At 43.6% G+C, this 17,769-nt stretch overlaps 1 protein-coding gene across 1 annotated transcript; it reads left to right on the forward strand.

Moving 5' to 3' along the window:
• Nucleotides 1-1,755: 1,755 nt before the first annotated feature.
• macf1b (microtubule actin crosslinking factor 1b) lies at nt 1,756-17,606 on the forward strand. Its single transcript, XM_073485424.1, has 37 exons — nt 1,756-2,373; nt 4,142-4,308; nt 4,403-4,562; nt 4,652-4,736; nt 4,898-5,142; nt 5,892-6,011; nt 6,153-6,260; nt 6,362-6,481; nt 6,937-7,140; nt 7,222-7,453; nt 7,546-7,772; nt 7,868-7,990; nt 8,076-8,177; nt 8,607-8,708; nt 9,331-9,495; nt 9,673-9,828; nt 10,158-10,355; nt 10,762-10,890; nt 11,006-11,176; nt 11,268-11,423; nt 11,513-11,719; nt 11,823-11,942; nt 12,027-12,196; nt 12,305-12,464; nt 12,725-12,919; nt 13,693-13,818; nt 14,186-14,329; nt 14,475-14,663; nt 14,793-14,879; nt 15,024-15,170; nt 15,299-15,461; nt 15,687-15,841; nt 15,934-16,008; nt 16,177-16,294; nt 16,728-16,885; nt 17,355-17,475; nt 17,581-17,606. The coding sequence occupies exons 1-37, from the start codon at nt 1,756-1,758 to the stop codon at nt 17,604-17,606; spliced, it is 5,949 nt and encodes a 1,982-aa protein (XP_073341525.1).
• The last annotated feature ends 163 nt before the right edge of the window (nt 17,607-17,769 follow it).

Genomic DNA, 17,769 nt, shown 5'->3' on the forward strand with positions numbered 1-17,769 from the left:
GTGCAGTAACCAGACACGGCACACCCTCTCTCTTGAATTGTTAACCCATGTGAACACGGCCACAGGCACTCTCTGGCCTCCTCAGGAGACCGCTGGGCAGTGATCTGAGCTAACTGGGTAATCATTGATCGAGAGACTGGGGCTTTGTCTGGGCACCACTCTCTGATCCGACTGTGTCCTCCCCTGTGGATCCCTTGACTGCATCATCTGCTCTGCAGAGACGTGCATGATGTCAGTAATTACTAGCCTAATGCACATGGAGTCAAATCAAACTAGGTCATTGTTTGATTCTCATTTAGTTAAAGGCTGTGATTTAACTGAATTAAAATTAGTTTCATATTTGGTTGACGCACAAAGGAGATTTGAGTCAGATATGGGTGGATATTGACAGCAGCACAATGTGAAGTTCTCTCTGCCTGCAGAGCGTCTTTGTGTCTAACCTCTGGCAAAGATAAGAAAGCTGCATATTCAGCATAAATTTGTCTGCCAGCAGCATGACTGTAACATGTTACCGTACCCATGCAGCACTATCAATCCAGAGAAAAAGCCTTCTCAGTAGCTTGTGGAGCCAACATCCCAATTTCCCCTTTGGTGACCCATATAGGCCCCCCACAGATCTTTAGTCACCAAGCATGACCTCAGGTGACCTCTGTAATTCTGAATGGATCAGTCCTACCCACCTCAGAGGAAGGATCCGGCCTCGAGAGGAACCCTCCTTGGGATCTCCTGATGGGCTCACCTCAGCTCCTCTGGACCAAGATAATTACATCCACCTTTAACCCTTCTGTCAAAGCAATGAAGGCACTGAGCTCACAGGGAAGCAGACGGGCTGACACAGTTTGAAATTGTCACTGCCAATCAGACTCTTTACACTAATACACTAATTTCAGTCAAAAAAGATGTTGATAAGATCACTGTTGGATTCAAAATTGTAGTGGTAAGAGAACAACCTGGGATCCTACAAGCTCCACTGGGTTATTATTTTGGAAGCACATTTAATTTCACCATAAAAACCCCATTTTATAGTGGAAGGTACACTGTTGATTGCTGTTGTCTCCCTAACTACTCCCCCACTTCCCCCGTGCCACTATGTGTTCCTACCCCCCCTTCTTATCGTCACCCCCAGAGCAATGAGGCGATGTCTGCGTTTTTATGGCTGTCATATTTGATCAGATCCCTAACGGGTTTCCCAGGACTGGTCCAGACTGAGTTAGAGAAAAAGCTGGCTGTCTGCCACCGCTTCTGCGTGCCAGGCTCAGCAGTGGGATCCTCGACAAGCCTGTCACATTGATTTCTAAGCCTGGAATATTTTAGTTGGTGATGTGAGATAGATGGGGAGCATGTGTGTGTATGTGGTCTCAAGGAAGACAAAAGGGACAGGGAGTATCCAGGCCAAGTATCTCTGCTGTAGTTCCCTCTGGTCTTTCCGTGCCAAAAAAAGGGCAACGTTGGCACAGAAATTTAGCAAATAAAAGATGTGAGAGCCTGGTTTAATTTGGTCTCATGGCATTTTCCTGAAGTTGTAAGCTGTGGCAGGCAGTACTTAGCGACTTTGAAGTAGTGAAATTGCGCTTTTAAAGAAACTAGAGCAGTGGTATATTTTTTGTTGATTTACTCACACTTACTTGCACTTGTTCAATGCATGTTGACCCAGAGCCCACTTGTCTTATTTTAGGTAGCTGAAGGATCTTCCGCATGCATGGCCGAGGGGCCTTACCTCACCTATTACCTCACTAGCCTCTGGGCTGAAGGATTATGGGGAACCTCATCAGCCGGCCCAGCTGCCTGGGCCAGAAGTCCAAGCATGTGAGGTCGGACGAGGCCTTCCTGAAGGAGTGCTACCAACGACGACGAGAGTGGCAGCCCCCGGAGCAACATGGAGATGCCAAGCCAGAGGTGGATGTCAAAGACAAAGCAAGTGAGGATGCAAACAAGGATAAAGAGGTGGAGAACGATAAGGAACCACAGGAAATTGAATACAGTAGAGAGGAGGGGGCTCGAACTCCCATTTCGGACAAACCCCTCCGCAGCTCTCCTGCCTCTACAATCAGGAGCACCAGTACTCTGGACAACGCCTGGCATAGCAGCCCTTCTCCGATAAAAACATCGCGAAATGGGACACTAACTAGAAGAACCATGCCTCCGGAGTATGCCAGATCCCCCTTGGCTCACTCGGACAAGAGCGCTGCGGAGAGGAGGGCCAGCTTCCAGCGAAGAGACTCTAGGGAAGGAAGCCCCTGGTCCTGGAAGACTTTGGCATCACGAGAGGTTACAGAGGTGACGGAGGTGACAGAGACGATCGTAACCGAAATCGTGGAAGTGACGGAGTATCCATCTGGACAAAAGGGAGGAGACCCCATAGTCACCAGAACTGTTAGAGTCCTGAATGGTGCCGCAGAGCAACTCGCTGAGGTTGATAAGAACACCAACTTTTTCAAACATGACAAATCTCATTCGTCTTCATTTCATTTTCTCCTCTTCTCATCTCAACTTAAAATTCTCATACATTCTCACCAAGACTCTTTCTTCAAAATCAATGTTTTGTCTATTACGTTGTTGTGGGTCTCTTTAAAACAGGGATTTCATGAACTGAAACATGTGGACTGTCTTTATTTTGCAGCTCCAAAGCGATGGGCACTCAAGCTCAGACCAGGATTCCAGCCTAGATAGATGGAGGGTATGTTTTTACCCTTAAAGGTCCAAAGTAAGATAGTCGATTGTTGAGTCTGATTTTCATCTCATCAAATGCTGATGCTTTGGGTTTCCCAGGTCATCAATACTGACACTTTGGATTAGAAGGTCACCAAACTAAACTAAAGCATCTGTATTTGATGAGTTGGGAATGACTCAACAATCAACTAACTTACTTTGGACCTTTAACTCTTTTCTTCTTCTGTTGCAAAAGTAAAAACTGTTCATTTTTCACAGTATTTTCATCCATTCATAGATTAGCTAATACTTGTAATGGTCTTTCTCAAGGGAACGAGATCTCCCTTGGCACTGAAGGATGCGTCAACAGATTCTGAGACATTTCTCCAAAACCTGGACGCTTTGCTCACATGGGTCTGTGAGATAGAGGAGCTCACAGCCAATCAGAAACCCCCATCCTCTGAGGTCAAAGTGGTGAAAGCACAGCTCCAAGAACAAAAGGTGTGTTATCACCGACATCACATCACCTCATTTCTTGTGTCAAAGAACATCTTTGAAGTACCACAGTAGAGGATATACTACCTATAGAAAGGTGTGCCGAGGTCATGGAAAATGCTGAACCACTTCCTTTATGATATAAACTCATTTCTATTCAATGGTGAATGGGTGGCGTTCATAGCAACAATGAGCTTTCAGTGAGTCTTTGTGAACATTTCCTGGGGGAATGAGAAAAGCAGGGAAGTGTCTCACCTTTCAGCTGTAATCACATCCATTGTGAGCTCTTTGGATGAGGTGAAACCTGCCTGGATTTTAACAATGTAAGCTTGACACATGAGACACGGCTCCCTGACACAAAGGCAGAAAAAAAAAACAAGAATTGGGCTTTAATAAATGTCAATTCTTACTGCAAGTACTGCAAGTACTGCAAATACGTGCAAGGCAAACATTTTCTGCTGTACTCTTTGAACAATTTAAGTCACCGCATGTCCAGACAGAATATTATGGTTGAATTTCCTGTATGAACGTTTCTTCAGCCAAACATTGTTGAAACAAAGCAGCTGATATTGCCGTAGCGAGAGCAACAAGTTGAGTGACATGTCTTGTTTGTCTGTTGACCCATTTTTTCAAAAATGGGTCAACAGAAAAATAGTCCAAAAACATTCCCACACAGCTGATTTATTTCCATTGAGGGGAGTAAATATCCTCATTGTCTTGTTCTTGGCTTCTTGTCATTACCTGCCTGGTGCTAGCACAGTTTGAATGTTTAGGAAGGAGGGTAGTAAAGGTGATAGGGGCGTGCTAGTGGAATTTCAAAATAAAGGTGCATCTTAAAAATGATCAAATTGATTGAGGTTTTCACCTTGCACTGATCACATTGGATCGCAGTTGTCTTTGCAACAATGGCGCCAACAGTACCTCTTGGAAACACTTTGGGAGAGGAGTCGAAAAGTTGGTTTCCACTTTAAATATAGCTTTGTCTGTTCTTTTACAGCTGTTGCAGCGCCTCCTAACAGACCGTAGGCGCAGTATGAACTCTATGATGCTGGAGGGTCCTCGGCTGGTGGAGGCCCACCCAGGAGAGGAGGGGGAGCAGGCAGAGGTCAAGCTCTCCACTCTCAAACAGAAGTGGGAGGCCTTACAGCGAGAAGCAGAGCAAAGGTACAGCTACTGCGACTGGCAATGCCACGCTGTCATTTGGCAAGGCTTTCCTTCATGATACAAATCTTTATCACTGACATTTTGTCGTTCATAGGAGAGCGAGTCTGGAGCTCATTCTGCCCAGGGCCCAGCTCTTCCAGGAAGGAGTCGACAGCCTGCAGCAATGGCTCATATCTGTGGAACAGACCCTCGCTGAACTCCGAAATGCAGAGAGAGTGATGCTGCATCTCTCAGAGGCCACAGAAAGGGCCAAGGTTGGATATTGATTCAAGTAAATAGTGAATGTGCATCATGCTGTTTGAGTAGGGAATTATATTTTTGACATTTTTCCATTTTCTTTTAGGCTGTTGTTGAAGAGATTCAAGTCAAAACTGCTGATCTAGGGAAAATTCAAAAGTCAGGACATGATCTGATGGAGGCAATTTCAGGTAATGATCTCTTCTTATGGTAAAACTGATGTCATTGTATGGTCATTGAGGTTGGATAAATAGTTTACATGATCTACAACAAAACTAATATGTTCTTCTAAATCGGCCTTACCTTCTGACTTCTGATAAACTCAACATGTGTTAACCATCCTTTGTTTCAGAGGAGGAAGCCCAGCAGGTACAGGAGAAGATGGATGCTCTTCGTATCCGTTGCTCTGTGCTGAGTCTAAGCAGTCTGGATGTGCTGCAGAGGCTGGAGCAGGCCCTTGAGGCCTCCAGTCGCTGCACGTCCAGCCAGGAGGACCTCCACCTATGGCTGGGCCGCATCGAGAGGGAGCTCCTGGGGGCTGCAGCAGCGCAGACACATGCTGGAGACGCAGTTCTATGTGCAGCTGAGAGACAGAGGGTAATATACCACACAATCCTGCAGTGAACCAGTCAGATACTGTAGCAGTGGTTAGCTTTACTATTTTCAATGAAAAGAAGCGAAGGCCTACTTGAAAAGTCTCGTACCCATTTACATACTGTGTATGCAAGATATTCTTTAATGAAATTAAAATAGACAAGCTAAACTTAATCGACTATGACTAGCTTTATCTTTAGCAATAAGTTCATCACTTATAAGTTGCATTCATTTCATCAGCATGCACCTAATTCTACACTAACGTTACATCTAATTTCAAAGTCAACACTGTGCTTTAGTAAGTTAGCGTTAGCCTAGATGAAAACTGAAACATTAGTGGATGTTCAAAGCAAAAGAGAGGGTGTAAATATCAACAGGCCTATGCTGTGACAACAAAGGTTGATAATAATTGTTTTGCAGCTTTTGACTGGAATTAATACGATTTGGCAAATTCTGTCCTAAGATATAACTATGTAACGTTAGCTTAGTAGCCTGCCATAGCATAGCAAACTGTTTAATTTGCTGACCACACTTGTGAGCAAGAATGTACAAGAACTGCCTTTGAACACTAAGCCATAATTTGTATACCCAGATTATTTGCTTGAATTTTAATTCTGATCTTATTTTATAATCCAGACTCATACTACTGCCAGTACGTGCTGCCAAGTGGTTTTCCATTTCAGAAATAATAGTATCATGTTTTAATTATGCTGTCAATACTGCCAGGCTAACATGCAGTATGTTCTCATCAGCTGGAACAGGCGGTGGTGAAGGAGGTGGCTTGGTTCAGAGACACAGCGCTGAGTCTGGAAAAGCTGAAAACCATTCATCTGGATCCGGAGCTCATAGCAGAGCAACTTTACGAGCAGAAGGTCAGGGCACTATACAAATATAACTGACTTTGAAAAAAGATCATTACATGTGTATGCTATTTGTAACTTCTGAAGCTTTAGAAAGTCACTTCAATGATCTTTGGTCAGTGATTTTGATTTGATGTATTATCTCCTGAACAGATCTTGGCAGTGGAAATTCTGCAGCACCGGTTCAACATTGAGAAGATGGTGAAGATCGCTGAGATCTTACTGACATACAGTGATGAAGGAGAAACAGGAGATTTGAGGGTATTCTCCACATTTCATTTAATGCAACTATTTCACTGACAATGATTCAATTTAAAAGTATATTTATAATTTCTGTATTTTGCCGTCACCTCTCCATGCAGACCCCGTTAGAGGCCTTACAGGAACAATGCAACACCACCTCAGCCACCAATTCCCATGTGGTCCTGCAGCTCGAGCACGCTCAGTCGCTTCTTCTCCAGTTCTCAGAGGGCCTCGCTGAGGTTTCGCCATGGCTCGAAGAAACTCAAACCCTAATTGGCCAGCTCTCCCTGAGCACAATTAGCTACGAGGCATTTCGGGAACAACAGGACCTCTTACAGGTAGAAGAAACCTGCCTCTCTCACATTTGAGTGCCAGCTTTTCTTTTTTTTTTTATCACCCCCTTTTTGTCCTGTTTAACAAAGAAGTCCTTTAATGCTTCGCAGTCCGCCACCATTTTCTTTTGGGTAAATGAGCTGTTCTGTTCAAGAACAGTTCATTGTATGTGTGCACTGTAATCTACTTCCTGACAGGGTTTAATTTTCACCATAATGGCATATCAGATTTGTCAGGTATGCCATGAAAAGTGAGACAGTGTGATTTCTTTTTACATCCCTCCATGTATTTTAGGGATTAGACTCAAATTGGGTTCTTTCTGAACAAAGTCTGCTCTTCTTTTTATGTCTCATCTGTTAAGGGTTTGAGGGAGTCTATAGCAGAGCACCGACCGTTGATCGCACGCTTATGCTCCGTGGCAAAACGCTTGTCAGAACTAAACCCCGTTCAAGGGGACGAGTTCTGTCGAAAGGCTACAGAGGCCGAGGAGCAGCACAGGGCCATCAGAGACCGGGTCAGAGAGACTGCTAATCTGCTCGAGGAGTCTTTGCCTCGATTCACGCAGGTAAGAATGCTCAGATAATGTTAAGTTGATATAAACAGCCCTACACACGCAATCACAAATACACACGTCTTGTATTCACAGCTGAATGAGAGGATGACCCTTATCAGAGAGAGTCTCGACCGCCTCCGCAGTCGCATACAGACCCCCAGCTCCCTTCAAGGCCTCACCCCAAGGATCCAGGAGCAGCTGCAAGACAACAAGCTCACCCTGTCTGAGCTGTCCAAGCTGGAGCTGGGCCTCAGCAGTGTCAGGGCTCAGGCAGATGAGCTGCTGGCCAACACACAGGCAGCTGGTGATGGATCCGTCGGCACAGGTAATGTGATCGTGTTTGTATTCAATAATACAATCTAGCACACATGGGATAAAATTCTAAGTGTTATCCCTGTTATATCTTTGTGATCTTAGCAATCCAGGAGCGAGTGTCCGGCCTGTCCCAGATGTGGGATGAGACGCACACTCAGGCGCAAGAGAGGGAAAGCTGGCTGCTCAAACTCTTGGATCTGGCTTTGAAGTTCTGGAGTGATGTCAGCGATGTCACGGCTGCTCTCAGTGACGCTCAGCAGGCAGTTTTGGATCTCAATGCTAGTCGGACAGACTCCGAAACAATCCGCCAGAGCCTTGAAACCATGCAGGTTTGTCTGGAAGCTCTTAAAGCAATCATGTATAAGAAACCCACATTGTAACATATAAGACGCTATGTAACTGTTTCCATCCTTTCAACTTATAGACTCTCAGGGAGGATATTGACAGTTTACAGGGAGATCTGGACACGCTTGGCGTTTTGGGAATGGATCTGATGTCTGCATGTGGGGATACAGACAAACCAGATGTCACAAAGAGCCTTGATGAAGTAAGAAATGAATCTGAATAAAATCATTTTAACTCATGATGTTTTGTTGACTAACTCAACACCTTGTCTTCTCGCTGTCTTTAAGCTCTATTGCACGTGGAACAACTTGAGCAAACTGTGGAACGAATGTCACAAAAAGCTGGAGGAGTCATTGCAGATGGCACTGCATTATCAAGACACTATGCAGGTGCGTGCCCGGATACTAAATATTTCTAGGTCAGTATCAAAACATAACATATCAAACAGGATACTGGGCCACCACTGCCTGACTCAAGCCGCAAGGCATCCTGCCAAACACAAAGCTGGTCTTCTGTTGCAGTAGTACAATTCAGACTCTTACTCCCTGCAGCTTCACTTCTGAGTGACTGACAGATTGTGTGGTCCTCTGCCAAAGGCAGTGAGTTTAATGATGCAAACTGTGTGAGACTGAATCAAAAGAAAACAATTTGAAATGAAGCCATCTGTGTAAACCAACAGAGATTCATGTTTGGCTGTTGGAAACAACATTTATTCAATGTAAAATCAAACAACATGGCAACAATTCAAGGCTGAATGATTGTAAAGAATGTGAATCATTTTGCTTTAACTCTCACTGTGGTTATTGTTTTGCTTATAGGGTCTTTTTGAGTGGTTGAAGTCAGCTGAGCTGAGGTCCACTGAAGAGTTCATGGTAGGAACTGACCTGGAATCAGTCAAAGAGCAGCTATGTGATCTCAAGGTGAGTTCACACGCTGAAGTATACCCATCACCAGCAGTGATAAAAGTTTCTCTTGATGAATATGTTTCGTCTCATATTGTAAAGAAACTTATGGTGCGTTACATTGCGAGTGGGAAGTCCGTATTTCCGAGTCAGTATTCCCAACTTCCAATCTAAAGGCGCCCCATGGAACCTGCCTGGAAAAACATGGACACCCGCTTCGAAAGGGTGTTTGGATGGAAAGTCTACAACTACAACAGCTAATGTAACAGTTAAGGGCACTTAAAAAAAGACAGGCTCCTAACATCAACAAGACTTCTATTGAGCACAGATCAACTGAATGAAAGTAAAAAAGACAAATTTGTATTTACTGCACATTTCACAAACAAACATTATATGAAGTGGAAATGATGAAGCGGTAAAAAGTAATTGTTCACTATGTGCTCCATCATACTGCTGTGGTTTCATCTGCATTTATGTCAGTGAACTCGGGCTACGAGTTTCCGACTTTTCCATGTCGGAGGTTGTTTTTTTCTGAGTGCAATGGAACGCTCCATTAAAACTACTACAACACACTTTAGTCTTTGTTGTTTTTGGTGGCCTATGAGGCTAATTAATAATCTGTCTTTATTCTTTTCTTCAGGAGTTTAAGCGAGAACTCTACCAGAAGAAAATCGAGATCGAAAGCCTGAACCATCGCTTTGTGTGCCGGCTGTCTCCAGGTTCGGAGCGTCCGGGCTCCGTCTCACCGCTGTGTGACTTCAGACAGCGCTGGGACAGCTTGGAGTCAGAGACTGTCGGCAGACAGGTGAGAATATGCAGATGTTAATGTCTAATATTAATATCAGTATGCCAATGTAATACACTGTTTGCACAATCTTATTATGATATGATGTAGAAACTACATGTAGCCTGAAAATGAAAAATGGTGTAAAAAAAAAAAAAAAAAGATTTACATTTAACTTTTTTCCTGTTCTTTCATCAGCATCAACTGGAGTGTGCTCTGCTGGGTCTGGGTCAGTTCCAAAACACACTGGATGAGCTTCACACATGGCTTTCCCGAACTGCTGAACAACTGCAGGGCAGTCAGCCAATCAGCATTGACCTGCAGGCCTGTGAAATAGAGCTGGCCAAACACAAGGTTGGTCATGGCCAAAATACAGCAACTTTATACAGCTGCACTGTAACAGGGAGGCTGTAGTGTGATAGTGCTCCTCCAGGCTTTGAAGGTCTCAGAAAACAGTAACACTTTCTCATAGAGCTATGGGTTTATCTGCTAGATAACACTGAACACTTAGCCTTGAATGAATAACACTCTCTGTTCACCATTGTGTCTGCCAGTGTATGTACCTTCTGTATTAGTTCTGTTCATTTATACTCCCAAAAGCAGCTCTAAGTAACACATTTGAATCAAACAGTTACTTATACCGTGATAAATCTCTAACCTCTACTGCTTATTCCCTCTCCAAGGTCTTGCGAAATGACGTCATGTCCCATGTTCGCACGATGGACTCCCTGAACAAGGCAGGCAGGGGGCTGCTGGAGGTCGGGACCGTGGACAGCCCGCACGGTCTGCAGTCTCGGCTGGAGCAGCTCAATGAAAGCTGGGAGTTCGTCCGCTGTGAGACTGAACGTAGGCAGCTGGAGTTAGAGAACAGACTGAGTCAGGTGAACAGAGAAAAACATCCATTATTTTTTCAGAGTTGCAACAAAAGTAGAAGAGAGAAATTGTTAACTACAGCATTTTTCACCTATACGGCATTTTGTGCTTCGTTATGGGTATATTGTGGCGCCCTCTTGTGGTTATTTTGTAAAGGTGAACATACAATTGTGAAAAGGCGAGGCCAAATTTAATCTGTTGGCTTTTATTGTCATGAAGGAAGGCTCAATTTTAAATAAAATAAATAAATAATAATTTCTCATTTGGCAGCCATTGTTCCACTTATGCTTCAATATAGTAGATCACAAAGGTTGATGGCAATTAATGATAGATGATGAAAATTTAGCCATAACTAACATGACATCCACATCACCATAGGAGACCTTTGCATTCATTCTGTTTCTTTTACTGCAGGTTCAAGATGTTACAATGGAGATTCAAGATCTTCTGCAGTGGCTGGAGAACACAGACATGAGACTGTCCTCTTCTAAAACCATGTGGAGTATGCCGGACTCTGCCAGTGAAAGGCTCAATGCACACTTGGTAAAATGGATTAGACATTTAACTGTCAAAAAAGAGAAAAGCACAAGAAATTAAAAGTTTGTAACCAAGTAATTCCATGAAAGCCGACTTTCTTTTTTCTTCTCACCCACATCAGGAGTTGTGCACTGAGATGGAGTCAAAGCTCCACACCTACACAGATGTGAGGAATGCCATCTACAGGATGCTGGAGAGCAGCGACGTTGTGCGGGGATCGAGCACCGAACACAGCTTGTCTATTCTTGAGCAGAAATGGGCGTCTGTTTACAGCAAGATCCAGGAGCGAAAGGTTGTTTGACTCTCCATAGTCACGTGTCATCCTGTTGATTCATCGTTAATTAAGTGCGTGATTATATCTGAGTGTGGTGATCTTCCCACAGGCAAAGCTCACAGAAGGCCTGAGTCTGGCCAAGGACTTCCACAGCACCGTCCAGGAGCTTCTCACCAAGATGAGCAAGTGTGAAGAGTCTGTCAGGCTTCTTCCTGGTCCCAGCTTTGTTCTGGACACTGTTTGTACTCAACTGCAGGAACACAGAGTAGGTTTTCTTCTACTATCAGCCTCACATCCAGACTTACATGCACATTTGGTAGTTTTGGGTTTAAAAATACTATTTTTTCTGCACAGTCACTGCTGAACGAGGTGAACGGTCACAGCGAGAAGAAGAGCACAGTGGAGAACACGGCCCGCAGACTGACGGAGATGAGCAGGAAGGAAGACTGTGATGTCATCCATAACCTCATCATGACCGTCCAGGATCGCTTCAAAAAGCTCCAGCAGCGCGTTTCAGAGAGAGGAAGGAAGCTGGAGGAGGCTAAAAAGAGTGCCAAACAGGTACACCGCTACATCAGCTGCAATATAAATGGATGACCTTCAACAGCTTTCTCAAACTAAACATGCAGTTTTGTATAATATCTCTTAATTGCTCATATTTCAGTTTAATGAGTCATGGCGCCTGTTGCTGGACTGGATGACGGAGGTGGAACAGACTTTAGACACACATAAAGAGATTGCAGTGTCCCACGAGGAAATTAAACAACAGCTGACTGAACAGAAGGTGCATTAGGCTTACAGTGAATACAACTTTGTTCATAGCTATATGTAAATGAATGGACTAACTAATCACTTAATTACTCATTAGGAGTTCCAGAAACTGCTGCGATCAAAGCGGCCCATGTACGACGCCACGTCGAAGAACGGACGCAGCCTTCACGAAAGAGCTCAGACCGGCCGTGACAGACAGCATCTGGAAAATCTCATGGCTGAACTCAAAGACACGTGGGACACCATCACTGGCAAGTCCATGGAGAGGTATGATACAGTCGATAGGGACAGGGTTCAAATTTCTTCCAAGCATTAAAAAAAAATAATCCTGATCTTGGAAATGCACCCACTTTCTTTCTGGTTTGCTTTCCCCAGGCAACACAAGCTGGAGGAAGCGCTGCTCTTCTCAGGAAGATTCACTGATGCTCTCCAGGCCCTGAACGACTGGCTGTACCGAGCGGAGCCCCAACTGGCTGAGGACGTCCCTGTTGGTGGAGACAAAGACATAGTACACAACCTGATAGACAAACACAAGGTACAACATATGTCAAGAGTTTAATGTGTCGCCTCAATAATTCACAATGTTAAAGAAATAAAAACTGCTGCAATAGAAACACACAGATGTTGTGATTCAGTCTGCTGCGATGTGTTTACAATGATTCTACCTTTAATCTGGTAATAATTCCTTGATGTTAAGTTACACTAAGACTTTTTATAGTATATTTTGTGCCAGTTTCCTCACATTTCTGTCTTCTAGCAAAAGTGCAATTTCTCATCAGATTGTCTTTGTCTCAGGCCTTCCAAAAGGAGTTAGGGAAGCGAGCCGGATGCATTAGGACCCTGAAGCGCTCAGTGAGGGACCTGACCAGGAGCAGCACAGCTGACGCTCACTGGCTGCAGGAGCAGATGGACGAGCTGGAGGGCCGCTGGGAGGCCGTGTGCAAACTGTCAGTCAGCAAGCAGGACCGGCTGGAGGCTGCACTTCAGCAGGTAGTTCTCACAAATAATAAATGAGCTTTAAAGGCCACACAAGGAAGGCAAAGGCCAATTTTTCATGCAATGAATGATTTTCAGATTTAGGGCTATTTTGATTCCATAAGATGCCAGATTTTAAAAGCAGTTTTGTCAAAATGAGTTTCTTTCCCCTCGTACTCAGTAGCACTAACCAGTAAATACATTAAAACCAAATTCTGAGGGTTTTTACAATGGGTTTGTTCATATATCATTCATAGCCTGAACATTTTATTCCTACAAAAAGATGGATTTTTATTGCAAGTAACAGTTTTTTGTGATTTATGGAGTGATACAAAGAGATATCTAAAACTGACTCAAGAAATACCTTATATGTCAAAAAATTGAAAGAATAACCTGGATTTATCCATTGTTCAGATTTCTCCTCTGGCCATCTAGCAAACTAATTCCATAATGAATCATTTGAATCAAAATGAATCATCGCATTTTTGTTATCGTTGGACTGAAGCTGTCAATATGCAATAAACTGTTCTGACAGTTAACTACAAAATCTAAATTAGCTGTGTTTCACTCTGAATTTTGTTAGGCTGGAATAATCTAACCAGCAAATCATAGAGAATTACTTTATTGAGTTTTGTCTCTTCAGACAAAACACACCCATACATAAAATTCAAGTTGCAGAAAGCTGTGGTCATAAGCTAATAAATAATATATATCTGACTATTAACAAACAATAGAAGAGAAGAGCCCACCCCTTCACTTATCTTAATCCTTGTCTTTGTTCTTGTTAGGCTGAGAAGTTTGATGGCCTTGTCCACTCTTTCATGGAGCGCCTCACTGAGGCAGAGAGGGTGCTGAAATACGGGGCGATACCAGAGGACGAGGAAGGTTTGCTTGCTTTCCGCAAACAACACAAGGTCAGTATTACGTGACACTTTACCACCCCCTGTAGGGACATACATTGCTTCCCTTCTTGTCTGCATCTGGGGAGGTCAAAGGTCAGGGTCTTCTACAGAACAACAAGTTAGTGCTGATAAAGATTCAGTTAAGCTGGGGGGATATTTGCACTAATGCTTGAACCCATTCAACTGGTTGAAGGACAGATACACTGACCCGAAGTTAGTACCGTTTTGTTTAACTACTTCTTAAAAAAAGAAATCAACAATGAATTCAGCAACTGAAAATAAGAAAATTATATAAATAATGACTCATTCATCCTACCTGAGAATATGTGTTTTAGTGGATAAAATACTGAATAAATCCTTTTTTTCTGCCTCTCTCAAGGAATCGATGGATGCTTTACAGGCTCAGGCGGTGGAGTTACAGAACATCCATTGTCTGGGTGAGGAGATCCTGGCCTCCTGTCACCCAGACTCCATAATCACCCTAAAATCTTGGATCAGTGTCACCAAGACTCGCTTTGAGGAGGTGCGTTTCTGCAGGATGTGCACAAGCAAATTTTAGTTTTCCAAAAGGATTGAATATGTGATTAATATGACACTATTAGTTTAGCAATTTCTAGCATTTTAATAGCATTGGTGTTATTTCTGCCCTTCCTTGTTTCGTGAATTAGGTCCAGACCTGGGCTCAGCAGCAGGGCCAGAAGATCGACGCCAGTTTGGCAGCACTGGAGGCAGAGAGAGAGGAAGTCCAGAGGCTGCTGGACTGGATCTCCTCAGCGGAGGAAGCCCTCAGCCTCAGAGACCAGGAGCCTCCAGTTGAGACTACAGAGCAAAACCAAGAACTGATCGCACAGCACATAGTACGCATTTTCTCTCTTCTAGCTATCTCTCTTCTCTCTTTCTCTCTTCGAGCTATACCATCGTTCCATCTTAGGTTACAGTTGACCATGTACAGATCATTGAGAAGTATATTTTTCTCTCCTTTGCAGGTATTCATGGAAGAGTTGAAAAAAAAGTTTCCAGAGGTTGAAAATGCCACAAAGTCCTGCAAACACAAGAGCATCTCGAAACAGCAGGTTTCCCCGAGCAAGCGACCACTCACAAGTAAGCCATCATGAAAACAGCATTATTAAAGAAGTCAATATTTTATACAAGCATTACAGAGCTGATTCCTGACTCCATCGCTGTTTCTCCATCCAGAGAGGAGGAGTGCTCTGAAGCTGCAGGCGCCTGTACCGATTCCCCTGGAGCACCTCGACCCCCAGACCCCAGAGCTCAGTCAGCTGGTCAGTCAGTGGCAGAAACTTTGGCTCCTGGCTGTGGCGAGACAAAAACATCTGGAACAACACCAGCAAGCGCTCAAAGAGGTCATTGTTCACACATTAGAGCTGTCCAATGTAGTCATTTGAGCAAGTTTTATAAGAAATTCAGCAAACTTCATTACCTAATGTAATAACCAACATAGATTTCATGTTGTTTTTGAATTTCTGGACAGATGGAAGAATTTGCAAACTTCGACTTCAATATTTGGCGAAAGCGTTACATGCAGTGGATCAGTCATATGAAGTCACGGATCTTAGACGTGTTCCGCAGCATCGACCGAGACCAGGACGGACGCATCAGCCAGAGGGAGTTCATTGATTATGTCCTCGCCTCCAGTAAGAGCCACTTCAGTTCAATGTTTTGACCCATCTGTCGCTGTCATTATTTAAAATAGATCAATGATTCTGTTTCACACTCTTCTAAACTCTCTTCTAAGTGTTTCTGACAATATCTCCATTACTTCCCATATTTACTTGTTTAAACAAAGTATACTCTGTCATATCTGTGTAATTAAGGTAACACGCGTTTAAATGACTTGGCTTCACACCTCTCCACTGTAGAATTTCCCACCAACTCTCTGGAGATGAACGCAGTGGCAAACATCTTCGACATGAACAGCGACGGCTTCATCGACTACTACGAGTTTGTGAGCGCGCTCCACCCGAGCAGAGATCCCTACAGGAAACCTCTGGATGCAGATCAGATCAACGAAGAGGTATGAACAGCGTGTGCGCGACAAAACACACAAATGTGTAGCTTGATTTATTGTGACACTCACTCAGACACTCGTTACTTTTTCTTCTTTAGGTGAGTCGACAGGTATCACAGTGTAACTGTCCAAAGAGGTTCGAAGTGGAGCAAATCAGTGCCAATAGATACAGGGTGAGTCATATTTATAGACAAATGCGAATGCAGCTATTACATCTAGTCCTCTGATTTCAAATGGCCACCCAGGATATGATATATGATTTATAGTTCTGCTTTGTTTGGAATCAACGATTGCTTAAAAAAAACATACTTTGTATTACGTATTTTGTCTGTTTGCTGCAGTTTGGGGATTCCCAGCAGTTGCGGATGGTTCGTATCCTTCGCAGCACGTTGATGGTCAGGGTGGGAGGAGGCTGGACTGCTTTAGATGAGTTCCTGGTCAAGAATGACCCCTGCAGAGGTCAGTAACTGCAGTAGTCTTCACTTCCTGCAAACTATTTATTCTTTACAAGACAGGGCAAACTTTTTCTTAAGACAAGCTGTTATTTATTATAGTATAACAAGTCCTTAGCACCTGGTATGACCTACAGTGACACGTCCTGCTGATATGTATGTGTGGAATTTTAGGCTCTACTTGATGCTTGACTGTTGTCAGATATCGTTTGCGTGCATTTAGAATTTTGACATGATTTAGCTTGCATGCATCCACAAAAACTCTTTCTGGTAAAGTTTTAATATTTTAGTAATTATTCTGTGAATATGTTCTACCTTTTGAATACAAACATTTTGGTACTGACATATTTAATTATCCATGTAGACGGTGTCTGCCGGCTGCTATAGATGACTCCCTTTTTACAGTATTCTGTTAAATTCATCTGCTGTGTCACCAACAGTGAAAGGCAGGACCAACCTGAAGATCAAGGAGAAGTACTTGTCTCCTGCAGGAAGCTCTGCTAAGGGTTTGACCGTCAGCAGGTCGAACTCCAGCCTCAGCCTCTACAGCAGTGCCTCCGCCCCCACCAGCCCCATGACACGCAAGGCAAGTCAGAAGGTGTGTGCTGTTACAGCTGGCCGCAGCAACATCTATTATTTATTTTTTTTGTTCTTTTGTTTTTTTTAATCATTTTTTTCTGTATCAAATATCAATATCAAAAAATCATAACCACACTAGTTATGGGACATTATTGTCATGACCATAAGCACAGTAGACCAGAGGTTATAGAAGTGAGATGAGAGCTCCCACTTCTAAGGAAGCTCAGTGAATGGAAGTGATTAAAATATTACAGTTATTACATTAGTTATCACAAGAAGGTCACATAGAATATTGTGTGATTTGGTTAAAGAGTTCAGTTTCCCAGTTTCAGGGAATTTGATTCGAGAGTCAGAAGTTAATTAATGCCTCGGGATAGCCCTCTCTGTAAGTATTCGTTGAATTCTGAAGTTATGTCATACAAGAAAATTAGGCTTAGTCTTAACATTAAGACATCATACTCACATCAGTCTCACATGTCTTGCTTTAGGCCCTACTCCGCAGAAGTTTCTCAGGTGACCGCTGCATCCGTCCCAGGAGCTCCATCGCTGCTTTGGGGTCTGATCTACAGTTTGTCACGACAGGGGAGGACAATTCTCCCTCGCCATCAGGTCAGCCAATTTTCTTTGTCATGCATCCTAGAAAATTATGTTTTTCACTGGGTGCAACTTGAGATGGTGAGTTAACTCTCTGCCCTGTCTGTTTTCATTCTCCAGAAGAAGCTGAGAGGTTACCCACATGATGACCTCTGTCCCTGAGCACCATGTGTTTGCTGCTGAGCTGAACCCAAACACAGCCTTGGGGCCCCAAAACAGAGTGATAACCAGAAGTAACGTGATCGAAGGGCCAAAAAGAAAAGTACAGCGAGGGGCACCAGAGGTGATGCTAAAGGGTGTTTAACTTTG

Source organism: Pagrus major, chromosome 17 (genome assembly GCF_040436345.1).
Source record: "Pagrus major chromosome 17, Pma_NU_1.0".
In the NCBI taxonomy this organism is placed as follows: domain Eukaryota; kingdom Metazoa; phylum Chordata; class Actinopteri; order Spariformes; family Sparidae; genus Pagrus; species Pagrus major.

Bases quoted from the DNA above. Each gene is read 5' to 3' on its own strand.
- macf1b (XM_073485424.1), top strand. From the start codon at position 1,756: ATGGGGAACCTCATCAGCCGGCCCAGCTGCCTGGGCCAGAAGTCCAAG. The intron at 8,709-9,330 runs GTGAGTTCACAC...TCTTTTCTTCAG, and splicing joins AGCAGCTATGTGATCTCAAG to GAGTTTAAGCGAGAACTCTA. The intron at 9,829-10,157 runs GTTGGTCATGGC...TCCCTCTCCAAG, and splicing joins TAGAGCTGGCCAAACACAAG to GTCTTGCGAAATGACGTCAT.